This window comes from Erinaceus europaeus, chromosome 9 (assembly GCF_950295315.1).
Source record: "Erinaceus europaeus chromosome 9, mEriEur2.1, whole genome shotgun sequence".
Lineage (NCBI taxonomy): Eukaryota > Metazoa > Chordata > Mammalia > Eulipotyphla > Erinaceidae > Erinaceus > Erinaceus europaeus.
The window spans coordinates 101273776-101293273 of record NC_080170.1 but is presented as its reverse complement, the minus strand read 5'-3'; the positions used below and the strand labels follow the sequence as shown (position 1 = coordinate 101293273).

At 39.0% G+C, this 19498-nt stretch overlaps 1 protein-coding gene across 6 annotated transcripts in view; it reads right to left on the bottom strand.

Moving 5' to 3' along the window:
• SENP7 (SUMO specific peptidase 7) overlaps positions 1-19498 on the bottom strand; it is a 145332-nt gene that overhangs the window by 33570 nt on the left and 92264 nt on the right. For all 6 annotated transcript variants that reach the window (XM_007532622.3, XM_007532624.3, XM_060198443.1 and 3 more), the window contains 2 exons: positions 6299-6478; positions 2956-3218 (listed from right to left, as the gene is read on the bottom strand). In XM_007532622.3, coding sequence (XP_007532684.2) covers positions 2956-3218; positions 6299-6478 — 443 coding nt within the window. The remainder of the gene's footprint in view (positions 1-2955; positions 3219-6298; positions 6479-19498) is intronic.

The window sequence follows — 19498 nt, the reverse complement described above, 5'->3', positions numbered from 1 at the left end:
AATAGTGACTTTAAATGAAAAACTTAGATGGAATTTCATATATACTATGTAATTACCATGGGATGTTTTTTTTACATTATGCATGATGAAAGATAAAAATAGTCTTATGTTTCCATTACTACAGATTTCTACAGAAACAAATTCATTCCAATTATGACACCATCTCCTCAGACTATATCACACTTCAGTGATGGCCTTCTTGGTCACTACCAGGCCAACCCATCATCTGGGGCTCTAGTTAGGGAGATCCTTAGATTCCCATATAGATATGATGGGCCTAGAACTCTATAATGAATCCCTCTCTCCATTGTCACTAGTCATCTCCATCAGGAACAACATAATGAACCCCTTTGGGGGTCCCCTGTGGGGCCTTGCCTTTAATGTGGATCAACAATGGTAGGGACTGTTTTATTCTCTGAAGGGAAGTTGGGCAACATGCTCTACCACTTGAGAAAGATGGGTCTTGAAATTAGTGCAGCCTGGAATGTTCCTAGCTGTGACCACAGAATGCAAGTTCAGTCCTACAGGGATGCAGAGGTTACACAGGCTCCTATGCCAAATATGGGCCCCATATCAAATCAATGGAACTTACAGTCAGCAATATGTATACACTTTGCCCATATTTGGGAACTACTCTCTTTCCTGATCCAGCTTTCTAGTCCTTTTCCCAACTATGACAACATCTCCCCAGACAATAACCTGGGTCCAACTCCATTTCAGATGTTAGGCTCAGGCAAAAACTAGTAAAGACATGGGTGGGCCCCTTGGAATATATCTAAAACAGACCTACTAGCTTTTTACAAAACAGAGACCCCAAAATCTTCATCTGCAGTATTCTTGCCTTTAGGTTCATAATTAGTCAACAATTTGTTCTGCTTTATATCATAACTCTTTTTCAGCCACCAGGTTCCAGGAAATATCGACAAAAGCATAGGACAAGAAATTCTAACTGTAGTGGTCCAGGAGGTGGCGCAGTGGATAAAAGTCTTAGACTCTCAAGCATGAAGTCCTGAGTTCAACCCTCGGCAGCACATGTACCAGAGTGATGTCTGGTTCTTTCTCTCTCCTCCTATCTTCTTCATGAATAAATAAATAAAATCTTAAAAAAAAAAAAAACTCTAACTGTATAGATATAACTCATGGATTTTATTTTTTCAGGAGTATTGACTGGCTATTTAATAACTTCATTTATCTGCTTTTTTTCTCATGAAAATTAAATTAAATTCTCATTAAATTAAGAACACCACATTATCTTTTTTCTTTTTCTTCTTAGTCTGTTGAGCAAATATTTTTCAGTTTGAGAGGGAAGAACACCAAAACTTCCCCCCATTGTCTTAGTACTCCCAAGCCTATGGGATAAAATCTGGGTTGCAAACATGGCAAAGCAGGCAACCTCACAAATTAATTATCATGTTAGCTCTCTCGCTCGCTCGCTCTCTCTCCCTCCTTCCCTCCCTGCCTTTCTTCTTCTCCCCCTCCCCAACTCATTATTTATTTTTCAGAGAGAGAGACCAGAACACTATTTAGCGCTAACTTAATAGTGCCAAGAACTGGGACCATAAGAACTCAGGCATAGGGAGTCGGGAGGTAGTGCAGCAGATTAAGAGCACCTGGCGCAAGGAAGGCATAGGGATCCCGGTTCAAGCCCCTGGCTCCCCACCTGCAGGGGAGTCGCTTCACAGGCAGTGAAGTAGGTCTGCAGGTGTCTATCTTTCTCTCCCGCCTCTGTCTTCCCCCTCCTCTCTCCATTTATCACTGTCCTATAAAACAATGACGACATCAATAACAATAATAGCTACAACAATAAAAAAAAAAGGGCAACAAAAGGTAAATAAATAAACTTTAAAAATTTAAAAAAAAAAAGAACTCAGGCATAACTATGTTCTGACAGGTTAAGCTACTTCCGTCAGCTTCTACTTTTCTTTTCATACATAAAGAGTATTTCAGGGAGTCCGGCGGTAGTACAGCGGGTTAAGCGCACGTGGCGTGAAGTGCAAGGACCAACGTGAGGATACCGGTTAGAGGCCCCCTACCTGCGGGGGAGTCGCTTCACAAGCCATGAAGCAGGTCTGCAGGTGTCTTTCTTTCCCCCTCTGCTTCCCCTCCTCTCTCCATTTCTCTCAGTCCTATCTAACAATGACTATATCAACAACAACAACAATAACTACAATAATAAATACAAGAGCAACAAAAAGAAAAAAAAATTTTTTTAAAAAGAGTATTTCAGGAGAAAGGTTTTAATATTATGCACATATCCTGCTTCTCAAAAGAAAAAAATTTTTTTTCTCTCCTCCAGAACTATCGCTGGGGCTCAGTGCACAAACTTCGAATTCACTGCTCCTGGTGACCCTTTTTTTTTTTCCACTTTTATTTGACAGGACAGAGAAATTGAGAGAGATGGGGGAGATAGAGACAGAGAAAGACAGACCTACAGGCCTCTTCTGTGTAGCAACTCCCATGTAAATGGGGAGCTGGGGCTAAAAGTGGGACCCTTGCATGGGTCCTTGCGCTTCATACTATGTGCACTTAATCTAATGTGATACTGCCTCCCCCTTCTCAAATTTTCACTGTTATATTTAGCAGTTCTCCGTGACCACTGTCTGCAACAATTATAAATATGGTGTGGTTGTGGCTTTCTATTGCTTATTCCTTTTACATTAACTGGAATGCTCATCTAAGAAGTATCCTAGCTATCATTATTTATTAATTTATTTGGTTATCTACTTATATCTATATATAAGTACCAGTGTTTATTTTATTATTTGGTATACTAACATGCTATCATTACTTATTCTGCTAATCAACCTATTCTATTCTAGATTTGGAATTGGGAATTTTCAAGAAAGCTCCTGTGCCCTTTAGAGAAAACATAACATTATGAAATCAGTCTAACTTCAGTGAAAAGAATTTCTACTGAAACTCTTCCCTTAACCATGTCGATTATTCAGTGCTCACCTGAGGTGCTAGTTTCATCTTCATTTCTTCTTCAGCAGTAGCAGGGTAAGAACAAGTTGAAAAACAGTAATAATGAACAAAAGAACTTTCTTTGGAAGAAATATTCTGAAATAAAGGAATTGCCTGAACCCAAGACAAGGGATATGAAAGCTCTGTATCTCCATTGATTGAACTTATTTCTGTCATAATATCTTTCAACTTGAATTCTTCACTTTGTGAAAAAGGATAGTGAATTTCAAGGAAAATGAACTCACTGGATTTTGCTGTAAAATAAGAGAAATCAATTTTCATCAACAGCATTAATTTTCAAATTAAATTAAATTCAAATTAAATTAAATTAAAATATTTAATTACTGATAATACAATGGTATAAACCCAACAAAGAAATTGTATATTAGTTAATAACTCAGGCAAATTTAATCTCAAAATAGATTATTAGCAACCTAAAAGCAAAATACACATGTTAGGGAATTGGGCGGTAGTGCAGTGGGATAAGCGCGTGTGGTACAAAGCACAAGCACCAGCATAAGGATCCCGGTTCGAGCCCCTGACTCCCCACCTGCAGGGGGACACTTCACAAGCGGTGAAGCAGGTCTGCAGGTGTCTATCTTTCTCTCCCCCTCTCTATCTTCCCCTCCTCTCTTCATTTCTCTCTGCCCTATCCAATAATGACGACATCAATAACAACAACAATAATAACTACAACAACAAAACAACAAGGGCAACAAAAGGGAATAAATAAATAAGTAAATATTTTTTTAAAAAAAATACACATTAGACTCTTACTGCATTAGACTAAAAACTCCTTATTGTTAGTGACTAGAATACGTCCAGTATCTGGCATTTACTGCTAATAAGCACCTGGGAATCAGGCAGTAGCGCAGAGGGTTAAGCGCATGTGGCGCAAAGCGCAAGGACCTATGTACGGATCCCAGTTCAAACCCCCGGCTCCCCACCTACAGGGGAGTCGCTTCACAAGCGGTGAAGCAGGTCTGCAGGTGTCTGTCTTTCTCTCTCCATTTCTCTCTGTCCTATCCAACAACGACGACATCAACAACAATAATAACTACAACAATAAAACAACAAGGGAAAAAAAAGGGAATAAATATTTTTTTTAAATAAGCACTTAGTGACAAGTATCTAAGTAAACGGCAATTGAGTAATCATTTTTTTCTCTACATCTTCTATATATCAACGCTATCAAGTAAAAATGCTTTCCCATCAAAAACTTCCTTCAAAATCATGTTATTTCATTAATCATTTTCACAGTGTTCTATCACCACATAATCATTATAAATGGCTTTCTTTATTTCCCCAACTTCTTATACATTTAAACATCAATTTTCCCAATTCATTTGGATGTAGTTAGAATGAGAAAGTAAGTTTAAAGTTACATAATCTACTTAACATGTTTAATATGCAAGGGAGAAGGAAGGAAAGGCAGAAATATCAAAGAGGTAAGGAAAAGAATCTTAAAAAGAAAATGGAACAATCAACGATGTTTATACACCTTCCCCATATTTGGGAGCTACTCTCTTCCCTGATCCAGCTTTCTGGTCCTTCTGCCAGCCATGACATCATCTCCCCAGATGGTAATTAGGATTCACCTTCATATCAGATTTCAGGCTCAGGCAAAAAAAAAAAAAAAAAACTAGTATAGTCACAGGCCCTTTGGAATATAACTAAAATATGCCTACTAGCTATCTACAAAACAGAGATTCCCCCCCCCCCCAACTCTTCACCTAAACTATTCCAGCTTTTAGGTCCATGGTTAGTCAACAATTTTTTTGACTTTGTACATTAACTGTCTTTTCAACCACCAGGTTCCAGATGCTAGCAGGATGTGACCAGACTTCCCTGGACAGGCAACCCCACCAATGTGTCCTGGAGCTCTGCTTCCCCAAAGTCCTTCCCCAATAGGGAGAGAGAGGGACAGGCTGGGAGTATGGATCGACCTGTCAATGCCCATGTTCAGCGGGGAGGCAACTGCAGAAGCTGGGCCTTCAACCTTCTGCATCCCACAGGACGTTGGGTCCATACTCCCAGAGGGTTAAAGAATAGGAGAGCTGTCAGGGGAGGGGGTGGGATGCAGAGTTCTGGTGGAGGAAGTTGTGTGAAGCTGTACCCTTCTTATCCTATCATTTAGTTGATGTTTCCTTTTTATAAATAAAAAATTTTAAAAAAGAGAAAAGAAAATGGAGAGAGGAGGAGATGGAAGGAAAGGGGAGGAAAGAAACAACCCAGGAGATGGTGCAGTGGATTGAGCCCTCAAGCATGAGGTCCTTAGTTCAATCCCCAGCACTTATATGCCAGAGTAATGCCCTGGTTCTCTTTCTCCTCTTCCAACTCCTTTCTGAAATAAGTAAATAAATAAATACATAAATATTTTTTTAAAGAAAGAAATGAAAAAAGTCTAATTCAAGTTATCTTAGTTATCCTAATATAAATTATATTCCTTTAGCAGTTAGAAACCAAACACAATTTTGGCTACAAGAAATGTGTTATGAAAACATACAGAAAAAGGGCAGGGGTAGACAGCATAATGGTTATGCAAAGAGACTCATGCCTGAGGCTCCACAGTCCCAGATTCAATCCCCTGCACCACCATAAACCGGAGCTGAGCAGTGCTCTGGTAAAAGAAATAAAATAAAACAAAATAAATTTTAAAAAAACATACAGAAAAATATCAACCCACCTCAGAAAGCTGATGCATAAAAAAAAAAGCTGATGCATACATAAACTGATTTTTTTTCTTAGTAACTAAGAAAATGTTGTAGGTAAAGATTTTTATTTAAATTCATCACTGATTAGTTCTATCATAAATCATTATGAAACAAGGGCAAGAAACTCATAAGAAGAATGACAAACCACTAAAAGATATGATAATAATCTTATTTTAAAGTATTTTGAGGAGCCAGGCAGTGATGCACCCAGTAGAGGACACATTATCATGAGAAAGGACCTGCTTCAAGTCCCCAGTTCCCATCTACAGAGAGGAAGCTTCACAAGTGGTAGAGCAGTGCTGTCAGTCTCTCTCTTTTTCTCTCTATCCTCACTTGCCCTCTCAATTTCTCTCTGTCCCTACCAAGAAAAAAAGTAGTTACCAGGAGCCATGAATTCATTGTGTAGATACCAAGCCCCTGCAATAACTTTGGTGACAATAAAAGTTTACTTTTAACTTGATTCAAGTGAAAAAATAATCTATTTTATACAAAGGGATAAAATTATTTAAATGTAATAGAAGTAATTTCAATTCAATAAATGACTATATTCTACTAAATTAAAAACATTTTATTCACAGTACTTTGGTTACCTTAAAATTAATAAATCATTTTGTACTCACATTGTTGGCTTAATAGAGAGTTTTCTAACTGAATCTGAATGTCTTGAAGATAATCTGAAGAAACCCAGAGGAAAAGGATAGCATGACTCTTTTTACTGGGATCATCACTGTTACTTCTCCATAATCCAAATCTTTTTAAATGTGCTGTATCTACAAGCAATGAAACTTCATTCAGGGACACTGAAACAAATAAAACACAAATTCATTAATTTATTTAGGTACATAGTATCTCTGTACTGTATGACATTCTTAATATACTTCAGATTTAAAAAAAATAGTTATATGAAAAGTTTGTGAAAATACATTTTTCAGTGTACTTAACTAAAAGCTAAAATACCCCAAACAGTATTAAAAAAAAAAAAAAATCACAGAAAAGAAAACACAAGTCGAACCTGAAATGGAATTGGAGTATTACACCAAAGTAAAAGACTCTGGGGTGGGTGGGTGGGTGGGGAGAATACAGGTCCATGAAAAATGATGAATGACATAGTGGGGGTTGTATTGTTAAATGGGAATCTGGGGAATGTTATGCATGTAAAAAAAAAAAAAAAGAAGTAGAAACGCAAAGCAGAAATTGACTGAGTTTGGAGTATGGCACCAAAGTAAGAAAGCAGAAGTATACTAGAGTTTGCAGTGAGTACCCTCCCTAACACTTCCTCTCCACTTTTCCAAGCTTTGGGTCCATGATTGCTCAACAATTTGTTTGGCTTTGTATGTTAACTCTCTTTTCAGTCACCAGGTTCCAGATGCCATCAGGATGCTAGCCAGGCTTCCCTGGATTGAAGACCCCACCAATGTGTCCTGGAGCTCAGCTACCCCAGAGACCCACCCTACTAGGGAAAGAGAGAGGCAGACTGGGAATATGGACCGACCTGTCAATGCCCATGTTCAGCGGGGAAGCAATTACAGAAGCCAGACCTTCTACCTTCTGCAACCCTCAATGACCCTGGGTCCATGCTCCCAGAGGGATAGAGAATGGGAAAGCTACTGGGGAAGGGGTGGGATATGGAGATTGGGCGGTGGGAATTGTGTGGAGTTGTACCCCTCCTACCCTATGGTTTTGTTAATTAATCCTTTCTTAAATAAAAAAAGTTAAAAAAAAAATCACATCACATTAGAAAGGGTCAAATAACTATTAAATGAACTTAATCTAGGAAGTTAGTCTTTCGCAACATATGGGCTCAGCTATACCCAGAAAAAGGAAATGTTATATTAAATTTCCATTACATAAAAACCTCATCCAGAGAGAATTCTCACTAGCTCTATCACTAGTAAAAATAAAACACAAAAGACTATCTTATCAATGCAGGAAACAAAACACAACGTTATTGTAGAATACTATACATTTCTATCTTGATCAATATGACCAAGCAGTCTCAAATGTTGTCATACACAACTATTCCTCCCTTTCTTAGCTCAAAACATCTGCATTTCGTGGTCTGGGGGGTGGCACAGTGGATAAAGCACTGGATTCTCAACCATGAGGTCCTAAGTTCAATCCCCAGTAGCACATGTACCAGAGTGATATCTGGTTCTTTCTCTCTTATCTCTCATGAATAAATAAATTCAAAAAAAAAATCTGCATTCCAATACAAAAATTAGCCACTATCAAGAAGCATATTGATAGGTATTTATGAATGGTCTGAGGTTTTGTTTTTTTTTTAATTTGGGAAATGTCTTACAAAGCAATGGTTATCACAGGGAACATTTTCACATCTCCCCAAAATAAGTGCCAGCACACCTCACTCACCACCATAGTGCCAGGAAAAGGCATTTCTTTTTATTTTTTCTAGGTTTTACTTCTCAAAAATTCTTGATAACAACTCCAAATTACCTGTCAAATTACTAATCTCCTTTGAGGATCTTAAATTCAAATTAACAGGGCTAATGAGATAGCATAGTGGCTATGCAAAAAATTTTCATGCCTGAAGTTCTAAGGTCCTTGGTTCAATCCCTGGACACACACACACACACACACAATCAATCAATCAATCTAAAGAAACAATCTAAAAACAATCAAAACAAAAATCAAAACAATCTAAAGAAAGAAAAACCAGGTAAGTGGCATGGCTTGGGGTGAAGGCATAAAGTGCTATGGGATGTGTGCTATGGGATATGTGCTATGGGATGTGTGCTATGGAATATGTGCTATGGAATGTGTGCTATGGGATACGTTCTATGGGATGTGTGCTATGGGATGTGTGCTATGGGATGTGTGCTATGGGATGTGTGCTATGGGATGTGTGCTATGGGATGGATGTGTGCTATGGGATGTGTGCTATGGGATGTGTGCTATGGGATGTGTGCTCTGGGATGTGTGCTATGGGATGGATGTGTGCTATGGGATACGTGCTATGGGATGTGTGCTATGGGATGTGTGCTATGGGATGTGTCTCTCACAGCTCCCCCGGGGGCATTACTGGACTTGCCATTACTCTCTACTTCTCAGCCATCAAAAAAGTAATGTTTCTACTTTTTTTCCTGACAGATCTCCAGCCCCACCCCCTCAAATCTTTTCAACTGGGGGAAATGGTTTACAGTAAATACAGCGTTGATACATATGTACAATTTCAGAGTTTTCTACAAAACACTCTCACCTCCAGCCTAGGTCCAACTCCTCCATCATGCATTAGGACCTAGAAGCCCTCTTGCCCCCAGAGTCCTTCACTTTGGTGCAATACACTAAACCCAGTCCAAGTTCTACTTTGTGTTTCCTTTCTGTTCTTATTTCTCAACTTCTGTCCATGAGTGAGATCATCCCATATTCTTCCTTCTCTTTCTGGCTTATCTCATTAACATGATTCCTACAAGCTCCATCTAAAATGAGGTGAAGAAGGTGAATTCGCCATTTTTAATAGCTGAGTAGGATTCCACTGTGTATATATACCGCAACTTTCTCAGCCACTTATCTGTTGTTGGATACCTAAGTAGCTACCATGTTTTGGCTATTATAAATTATACTGCTATGAACATAGGTATGCACAGATCTTTTTTGGATGACTGTATTTGATTCCGTGGCATATATTCACATCCAAGTCTCTCTCTTCCTTCCTAAAAGAATTAAACAGGCTAAAGAAAACTGGAAATAGATTCGACTTCCGGAGGCGGAGCTACGAGCAGCAGATCGCTTTCTCTCCTCTCCTCTCCTCTCCTGGATCAACTAGGAATACCAAAGGAGACCACCCGGACCGAAACAAGACAGGACTAGAATGACCACAGAAACCCAGTAAATCACCCATGAGTACAAACACGCGTGGCTGGTGACAGAGAGGAGAGAGGGGCCTAAGGAGAGATTAAGTGACTGCTAACAGTTCGACAGTTTGTCAGTGGAGACACCACCTCCAGTCTGCTCCACCAACAAGGGGACAGCTGAAGGGAGGAAAGGACTCCCCAGAGACTCACCAAGTACAACTCTGAGTCTCCATTGCTACTACCCTCAGAATCTGGAGCAGCAACAGGGAGGGACACCAGGGCACAGAGATCTAACCTGGAAACTCAGGAGAAGACCTATACCTCGGTGGCATAGCTGAAGGGCTGTGAAAGTCTCTTTGCATAACCACTGGATTATCTCTGCCACACCCTGCTTTATCTCTTGGTCAGGAGTCATTGATTAAGCCAAGAAGCCTATTGATAGTTTAAAAGCCCTCAGGCTACCATAGCCTACAGGGGAAAAAAAAAAAAGGCTTTTACACCACTGAACTCCAACTCAGGGATTGAAAAAACTGTTAACTTATATAAAATGGTTAAAACAACAAGAAAAAATAATGGAGACTCGTACCAGGACAAGAGTCCAGCTAAAAGTCCTCCAGAGGGCGAAGCACAAAACAACGAGTTCAACATCCAAACATTAGCTAAGGAAATAATAACAGGAGTGAGTAAAGAATTTGAAAAAATTGTAATCAGAACTGCAGGAACAACAAATGAGAATATGGAAGAAAATTCTAATAATCTCATGGTTATTAGAGAGCTGAAAGCTGAAATTGCTGAGCTAAGAAGGCAACTAGCTGAACAAGCTAAAACAGTATCAGAGCAGGGCAACAAAATAGATGAACTCCAGAAAGCAGTAGAGGGCAGAGAGAATAGAATCAATGAGGCTGAAGACAGAATTAGCAAGATTGAGGATGAATTAGAGACAACTAAAAAAGAAGTAAGAGATCTCAAAAAGAGATTAAGAGATGCTGAAAACAACAACAGAGTCCTATGGGATGACTTCAAAAGAAACAATATACGCATTATTGGCTTACCAGAGGAAGAAAGAGAAGGGGAGGAAGAAAGCGTTCTCCAGGCCATAATAGCTGAAAATTTCTCTAGTCTAGACAACACCAAAGACATAAAGATTCAAGAAGCCCAGAGGGTCCCAAACAGAATTAACCCAGACCTAAAGACACCAAGACATGTCATACTTAGATTGGAAAAGAATAAGGATAAAGAAAGGATCCTCAAGGCTGCAAGAGAAAAACAAAGAGTCACCTACAAAGGAAAACCCATAAGATTAGCAGCAGACTTCTCCATACAAACACTACAGGCCAGAAGAGAATGGCAAGATATCTATCAAGTGCTCAATGAGAAAGGCTTTCAGCCAAGAATACTATATCCTGCTAGATTGTCATTCAGACTAGATGGAAGCATCAAAACCTTCTCAGACAAGCAACAGTTGAAGGAAGCAACCATCACCAAGCCTGCCTTGAAAGAAGTTCTGAAAGGTTTCCTATAAACAACCAGACCACCACAAATAGAACATATATCAAAACACTCTAAAACTCTACAAGAATGTCGTTAAAATATCTTCAATCTTTGATATCAATAAATGTCAATGGCCTGAATTCACCTATTAAAAGACACAGAGTAGGAAGATGGATCAGAAAACACAACCCAACAATATGTCGTCTACAGGAAACTCACCTAACTCAACAAGACAAACACAGACTTAAAGTGAAAGGATGGAAAACTATTATTCAAGCCAATGGCCCACAAAAAAGGGCAGGAACAGCTATTCTCATATCTGACATGATAGACTTTAAAATAGATAAGATTAAAAAAGATAGGAATGGACACTACTTAATGCTCAGAGGATCAGTCAATCAAGAGGACTTAACAATTATTAATATCTATGCACCCAATGAGAAGCCATCTAAATACATCAAACTTCTACTGAAAGAGGTACAGCAATATATTAACAGTAACACAATCATAGTAGGGGACTTCAACACCCCACTCTCTCAACTTGACAGATCATCCAGGAAGAAAATCAGTAAAGACATAAGGGAGCTAAATGAAGAGATAGATAAACTAGAACTATTGGACATTTTCAGAGTCATTCATCCCAAGAAACTGGAATACACATTTTACTCAAATCCACATGGATCATTCTCAAGGATAGACCATATGTTAGGCCACAAAGACAGCATCAGCCTATTCAAGAGCACTGAAATCATCCCAAGCATCTTCTCAGACCACAGTGGAATTAAACTAACACTTAACAATCAACAAAAGATTAGTAACAGTACCAAAATGTGGAAGCTCAACAGTACACTTCTTAACAACTTCTGGGTCAAAGAGGAAATCAAGGAAGAAATCAAAATGTTTCGAGAGTTCAATGAAAATGAAGACACAAGCTATCAAAATATTTGGGACACAGCTAAAGCAGTCCTAAGAGGGAAGTTCATAGCTATACAAGCACACATTAGGAAACAAGAAAAGGCACAAATAAACAGCCTGATTGCACATCTTAAAGACCTAGAAGAAGAACAACAAAGGAACCCTAAAGCAACCAGAAGGACAGAAATTACTAAAGTTAGGGCATAAATAAATAACATTGAGAATAGGAAAACCATACAAAAGATCAATGAAAGTAAATGTTGGTTCTTCGAAAGAGTAAACAAAATCGACAAACCTTTAGCCAGACTCACAAAACAAAAAAGGGAGAAGACCCAAATAAATCGGATAGTAAATGAAAGAGGAGATATCACAACAGACACTGCAGAAATTCAACATATCATGCGAGGCTTCTATGAACAACTATATGCCACCAAGTTAGAGAACCTGGAAGAAATGAATGATTTCCTAGATACCTACCAACTTCCAAAACTAAGTAAAGAGGAAGTGGATAACATGAACAGGCCCATCACAGCTAATGAAATTGAAACAGTTATCAAAAATCTTCCCAAAAATAAAAGTCCTGGACCAGATGGTTTTACAAATGAATTCTACAAAACTTTCAAAGAAGAACTAATACCTCTACTTTTAAAAGTCTTCCAGAAGATTGAAGACACTGGAATACTCCCTGCCAGCTTCTATGAAGCCAACATCACCCTGATACCAAAAGCAGACAGGGACACAACCAAAAAAGAAAACTACAGACCAATATCTCTGATGAACATAGATGCGAAAATATTGAACAAAATTCTAGCCAACCGGATACAGCAGTATATCAAAAAGATTGTTCATCATGACCAAGTGGGGTTTATCCCAGGCATGCAAGGTTGGTTTAATATACGTAAATCAATCAATGTGATCCACCACATCAACAAAAGCAAGACCAAAAACCACATGGTCATATCAATAGATGCAGAGAAAGCCTTTGACAAAATACAACATCCCTTTATGATCAAAACACTACAGAAAATAGGAATAGATGGAAAATTCCTGAAGATAGTGGAGTCTATATATAGCAAACCTACAGCCAACATCATACTCAATGGTGAAAAACTGGAAGCAATTCCCCTCAGATCAGGTACTAGACAGGGCTGCCCACTATCACCATTACTATTCAACATAGTGTTGGAAGTTCTTGCCATAGCAATCAGGCAGGAGCAAGGAATTAAAGGAATACAGATTGGAAGAGAAGAAGTCAAACTCTCCTTATTTGCAGATGACATGATAGTATACATGGAAAAACCTAAGGAATCTAGCAAGAAGCTTTTGGAAATCATCAGGCAATACAGTAATGTATCAGGCTATAAAATTAACATTCAAAAGTCAGTGGCATTCCTCTATGCAAACACTAAGTTAGAAGAAATTGAAATCCAGAAATCAGTTCCTTTTTCTATAGCAACAAAAACAATAAAATATCTAGGAATAAACCTAACCAAAGAAGTGAAAGACTTGTATACTGAAAATTATGAGTCACTACTCAAAGAAATTGAAAAAGACACAAAGAAGTGGAAAGATATTCCATGCTCATGGGTTGGAAGAATTAACATCATCAAAATGAATATATTACCCAGAGCCATCTACAAATTTAATGCTATCCCCATCAAGATCCCAAGCACATTTTTTAGGAGAATAGAAAAAATGCTACAAATGTTTATCTGGAACCAGAAAAGACCTAGAATTGCCAAAACAATCTTGAGAAAAAAGAACAGAACCGGAGGCATCACACTGCCAGATCTCAAACTATTATAGGGCCATTGTCATCAAAACTGCTTGGTACTGGAACATGAACAGACACACTGACCAGTGGAATAGAATTGAGAGCCCAGAAATGAGGCCCCACACCTATGGATATCTAATCTTTGACAAAGGGGCCCAGACTATGACATGGGGAAAGCAGAGTCTCTTCAACAAATGGTGTTGGAAACAATGGGTTGAAACATGCAGAAGAATGAAGCTGAATCACTGTATTTCACCAAATACAAAAGTAAATTCCAAGTGGATCAAGGACTTGGATGTTAGACCAGAAACTATCAGATATTTAGAGGAAAATATTGGAAGAACTTTTTTCCGCATAAATTTTAAAGACATTTTCAATGAAACGAATCCAATTACAAGGAAGACTAAGGCAAGTATAAACCTATGGGACTACATCAAATTAAAAAGCTTCTTCACAGCAAAAGAAACCACTAGCCAAATCAAGAGACCCCTCACAGAATGGGAGAAGATCTTTACATGCCATACATCAGATAAGAGTTTAATAACCAACATATATAAAGAGCTTACCAGACTCAACAACAAGACAACAAATAACCCCATCCAAAAATGGGGGGAGGAATTGGACAGAATATTCACCACAGAAGAGATCCAAAAGGCCGAGAAACACATGAAAAAATGCTCCAAGTCTCTGATTGTCAGAAAAATGCAAATCAAGACAACAATGAGATATCACTTCACTCCTGTGAGAATGTCACACATCAGAAAAGGTAACAGCAGCAAATGCTGGAGAGGGTGTGGGGTCAAAGGAACCCTCCTGCACTGCTGGTGGGAATGTCAATTGGTCCAACCTCCGTGGAGAACAGTCTGGAGAACTCTCAGAAGGCTAGAAATGGACCTACCCTATGACCCTGCAATTCCCCTCCTGGGGATATATCCTAAGGAACCCAACACATCCATCCAAAAAGATCTGTGTACACATATGTTCTTGGCAGCACAATTTGCAATAGCCAAAACCTGGAAGCAACCCAGGTGTCCAACAACAGATGAGTGGCTGAGCAAGTTGTGGTATATATACACAATGGAATACTACTCAGCTGTAAAAAATGGTGACTTCACCGTTTTCAGCCGATTTTGGATGGACCTTGAAAAAATCATGTTGAGTGAAATAAGTCAGAAACTGAAGGATGAATATGGGATGATCTCACTCTCAGGCCGAAGTTGAAAAACAAGATTAGAAAAGAAAACACAAGTCGAACCTGAAATGGAATTGGAGTATTACACCAAAGTAAAAAACTCTGGGGTGGGTGGGTGGGTGGGGACAATACAGGTCCATGAAAAATGATGAATGAAATAGTGGGGGTTGTATTGCTAAATGGGAATCTGGGGAATGTTATGCATGTAAAAAAAAAAAAAAAGAAGAAGTAGAAACGCAAAGCAGAAATTGACTGAGTTTGGAGTATGGCACCAAAGTAAGAAAGCAGAAGTATACTAGAGTTTGCAGTGAGTACCTCCCTAATACTTCCTCTCCACTTTTCCAAAGCTTTGGGTCCATGATTGCTCAACAATTTGTTTGGCTTTGTATGTTAACTCTCTTTTCAGTCACCAGGTTCCAGGTGTCATCAGGATGCCGGCCAGACTTCCCTGGATTGAAGACACCACCAATGTGTCCTGGAGCTCAGCTTCCCCAGAGACCCATCCTACTAGGGAAAGAGAGAGGCAGACTGGGAGTATGGACCGACCAGTCAACGCCCATGTTCAGCGAGGAAGCAATTACAGAAGCTAGACCTTCTACCTTCTGCAACCCTCAATGACCCTGGGTCCATGCTCCCAGAGAGATAGAGAATGGGCAAGCTATCAGGGGAGGGGGTGGGTTATGGAGATTGGGTGGCGGGAATTGTGTGGAGTTGTACCCCTCCTACCCTATGGTTTTGTTAATTAATCCTTTCTTTAATAAAAAAAAAAAACTGTACTAGCAATATTGGTGAAAGCATAAAAAAAAAAAAAAAAGAAAACTGGAAATATTTCTTGCCCTACTGTTTGAAGTTTAGTAGGCGGTATGGAAGTCTTGCCCATGACATTGTGATAGGGATGGAGGTTGCCACCCACAGGGGAATGGGGGTGCAGTGTAGGGGGGAGGGACACTCACAATGCAGAAGGGAATCATAAAGGGGTCCCTGAGGCTGCCCATTACAACGGTCGGAACAAGTGATCATCACACACTGTTTTCAGATAACACTTTCATTATCAAATTGTAACTCCATTACCACTGAGTATTTCTTCAGTTTTAATTTAAAATGTCTTTTAAAAATCATGATAAAAAAAAAGTTATAAAATAAATATTCAGGTGGCCAGGCAGTGGTGCACCCAGTTAAGAACACACATTAACAATGTGTGAGGACCCAAGTTACAGCTCCCACTCCCCACCAGCAGGAGCCATGAAGCAGGTCTGCAGGTGTATCTCTTTCTCTCTCCATGTTTACTCCCTTTCCCCTCTCAATTTCTATCATATCAAATAAAAAAGTAATAGTAAAAAAATAAATAAGGAAGGAAGAATGGCCCCCAGAAATGATGAATTCATTGTGTAAGCACTGAGCTTCAACAATAAACCTGGTAGCAATGTAAAAAATAAGTAAAATAAAATAAAAATTTTAAACAATAACTAATGGTAATTATGAAATCCTTAAAATATCATTTTTAAGGCTTGTACTTAGGAACTGAATATGTACTTCTTTCTGATACAGAGGTCTTTACATATTGTAATGCTATATCTTCTGAAATTATCATTTCCTCTTAAATCACATACCACTGTTTCTTCTGAATAGCTAATGTTATACTACTCCATGATAACTAACTAAAATTTCCTAAGTTGCAAAAATTTATCTGGACTCAGAAAGTCCCTAGGACTGCCAAGCAAATTGTGAGAGGAAAAAAAAAAGACTGGGAGCATCACACCTCCTGCATTTAAACTGCATAATAAAGTTATGGTATTCATAAGTACTGGAACCAAAATAGATACATAGATCAGTAGAACAGACCTGAGAGCCCAGAAGGAAGCCCCCACATCTTTGGATAACTAATTTTTGACAAGGGGTATCAAACTACTAAATGGAGGAAGGAGAGTCTCTTTAACAAGTGATGCTGGGAAAATTGGACTAAAACATGCAAACAAATGAAACTAAACCACCACATATCACCATGCATAAAAGCCAACTCCAAGTGGATTAAAGCCATGGACATTAGACCAGGAATTATCAAATGCATAGAGGAAAATATAGGGAGAAGAAAGACTTCATGATCTCAGCTTCAAAAAGGTTTTTAAAGACTCAAATAAAACAGCAAAAAAACCCACTAGAAATAGAACTACTCTATGATCCAGTGTTGCTATGCTTCACATTGGTTTGGTCCCCCCCCCCACGAGGTTGCGGTTTGCCCCTGCTAGTTTCATGCGCCCCCTTCTCCCTGCCCCCTTCCCCTATGGACTTCCAGAGTTCTTGCCGGAGAAGGATGCAGGACAGATCTATGTGATGATTGGTTTGGGTTAGTTTTTGAATCGTTGTTCGTGAATAAAGAAATACAGCTTCTCTGCCCAGCCGTGTGTCCCCCGAGTCTCTGTCTACCACCGCGAAGCTAGCCCGGCCTACTAGAGCTCCGAACATTAATGACAATCCAGTAATTTTTCTCCTAAGGAGATCTATGTATACCTAGGTTCATAGCAGCACTATTTGTCATAGCCAAAACTGGAAGCAAACCAGATGTCCAATAACAGATGAGTGGCTAAAAAAAAAAAACTGTGGTAAATATATACAAGTGGAATATTACTCAGCTGTTAAAAATGTCATAGCATTTGAGACATCTTGGAACTAGAAGACATCATCTTAAGGGAGATAAGCAAAAAGACAAATACTAAATGATCACACTTATAAGTGAGACTTAAAAATTAGGACAAAGAGAGAACACAAAATGAAACATGGACTGGACATGGTATACTGCATCAGAGTAAAGGATTTAGGGGAAAGAGGGAAAAGGAAGGGTGGAAGAGATCTGTGGGGTCCTGGGACATAATTAAATTATACTTGTACATCAATGACGGCACTGTAATACAGTCAGGTTAGTCCCCTCAATAAAAAATAATAAAATAGTTCATAGTATTTATATAGTTTGTTCAAGTTTGAGAGTTACTTTCTGCCCTAATCCAGCTTTCAAGCACTATTATCAACTCTGACTACATCCTCCCAGATAATGTTTTTAGCCCACCTCCATGTTAATTATCAAGCTCAAAGTTTACTAAAGTCATGGGCCCCTATGAACATAACAAAAATAAAACTTCCAGCTTTGTATGTTAACTCTCTTTTCAGCCACCAGGTTCCAGATGCTACCATGATGCCAACCAGACTTGCCTGGACAGACAACCCCACCAATGTGTCCTGGAGCTCTGATTCCCCAGAACCCTGCCCCACTAGGGAAAGAGAGAGACAGGCTGGGAGTGTGGATCAACCTGGCAACGCCCATGTTCAGCGGGGAAGCAATTACAGAAGCCAGACCTTCCACCTTCTGCATCCCACAATGACCTTGGGTCCATACTCCCAGAGGGATAAAGAATAGGAAAGCTATCAAGGGAGGAGATGGGATACGGAGTTCTGGTGGTGGGAACTGTGTGGAGTTGTACCCCTCTTATCCTTTGGTTTTGTCAGTGTTTCCTTTTTATAAATAAAAAATTAAAAAAAAAAAAAAAAGACTTCCTAGCTTCTCTCCACCCTTAGATTCCTATTCTCATCTGTTCTATTTCTACTTTTTGGTTCCTGTTTACTGCTTAATTTTATTGTTTTGGTTTGCTTTATATTTTACCATCTTTCAGCCACCAAGTTGTAGGTGCTACTATGATGCCATCCTTACTTCCCTGGGAAGACAACCTCATCAATGTGTTCTGGAACCTCACCTCTCCAGAGCCCTACCCCACTAGGGAAAAAAAGAAACAAGCTGGGAGTATAGATCGATATTCCAACATCCATATCCAGCAGAGAAGCAATTACTGAAGAAAGAACTCCCACCTTCTGCAACCCCAAAGAATTCTGGTCCATATCCCCACAGAGGGGGAGAAATGATAGGGGAAGATGATCAGAGAGCTCTGAACTGCAATCCATCAAGACCCAGAGAGAGAAGAAAAAAGGAATGACATTCAGAAGTGGCAATAGGTGTGACTTACTAAGAGAAGGCAGTATCATAGAAAAAATGGAGAAATATCATATATATGTAATGGGGGGGAGAAATAGTTATAGAAATAATAGTCAACTCATATCTGTGACCATGGGAGACTACTAAAATTTCCAGTGAAGGGAACGGGGACACAGAACTCTGGTGGTGGGAACAGTGTGAAACTATACCCATTACCTCATAATTTTATAAATAAGTATTAGATCACTAGTAAAGAGGAAAAAAGTAAGTAAAATAAAATAAAATAACAATTCAAAACAAAAAACTAATAATTATGAAATTCTTAAAATATCACTTTTAAGGGGACAGACAGTGGTGTATCTGGTTAAGCACTCACATTACAGTGTGCAAGAACCCAGGTTCAAGCCCCTGGTCCCCATCTTTAGGGGGAAAGCTTCATGGGTGGTGAAGCAGGGTTGCAGGTGTCTGTATCTCTCCTTCTCTGTCTCCTCCTCTCCTCTCAATTCCTGTCTCTATCCAATAATAAATAAATAAATAAAGGTAGTTAAAATATATATATCACTTTTAAGGCTTATACTTAAGAATTTTATATGTAGTTCTCTGATACAAAGGGTACATATTGTAATGCTATATTTTCTGAAATTATTATTTCCTCTT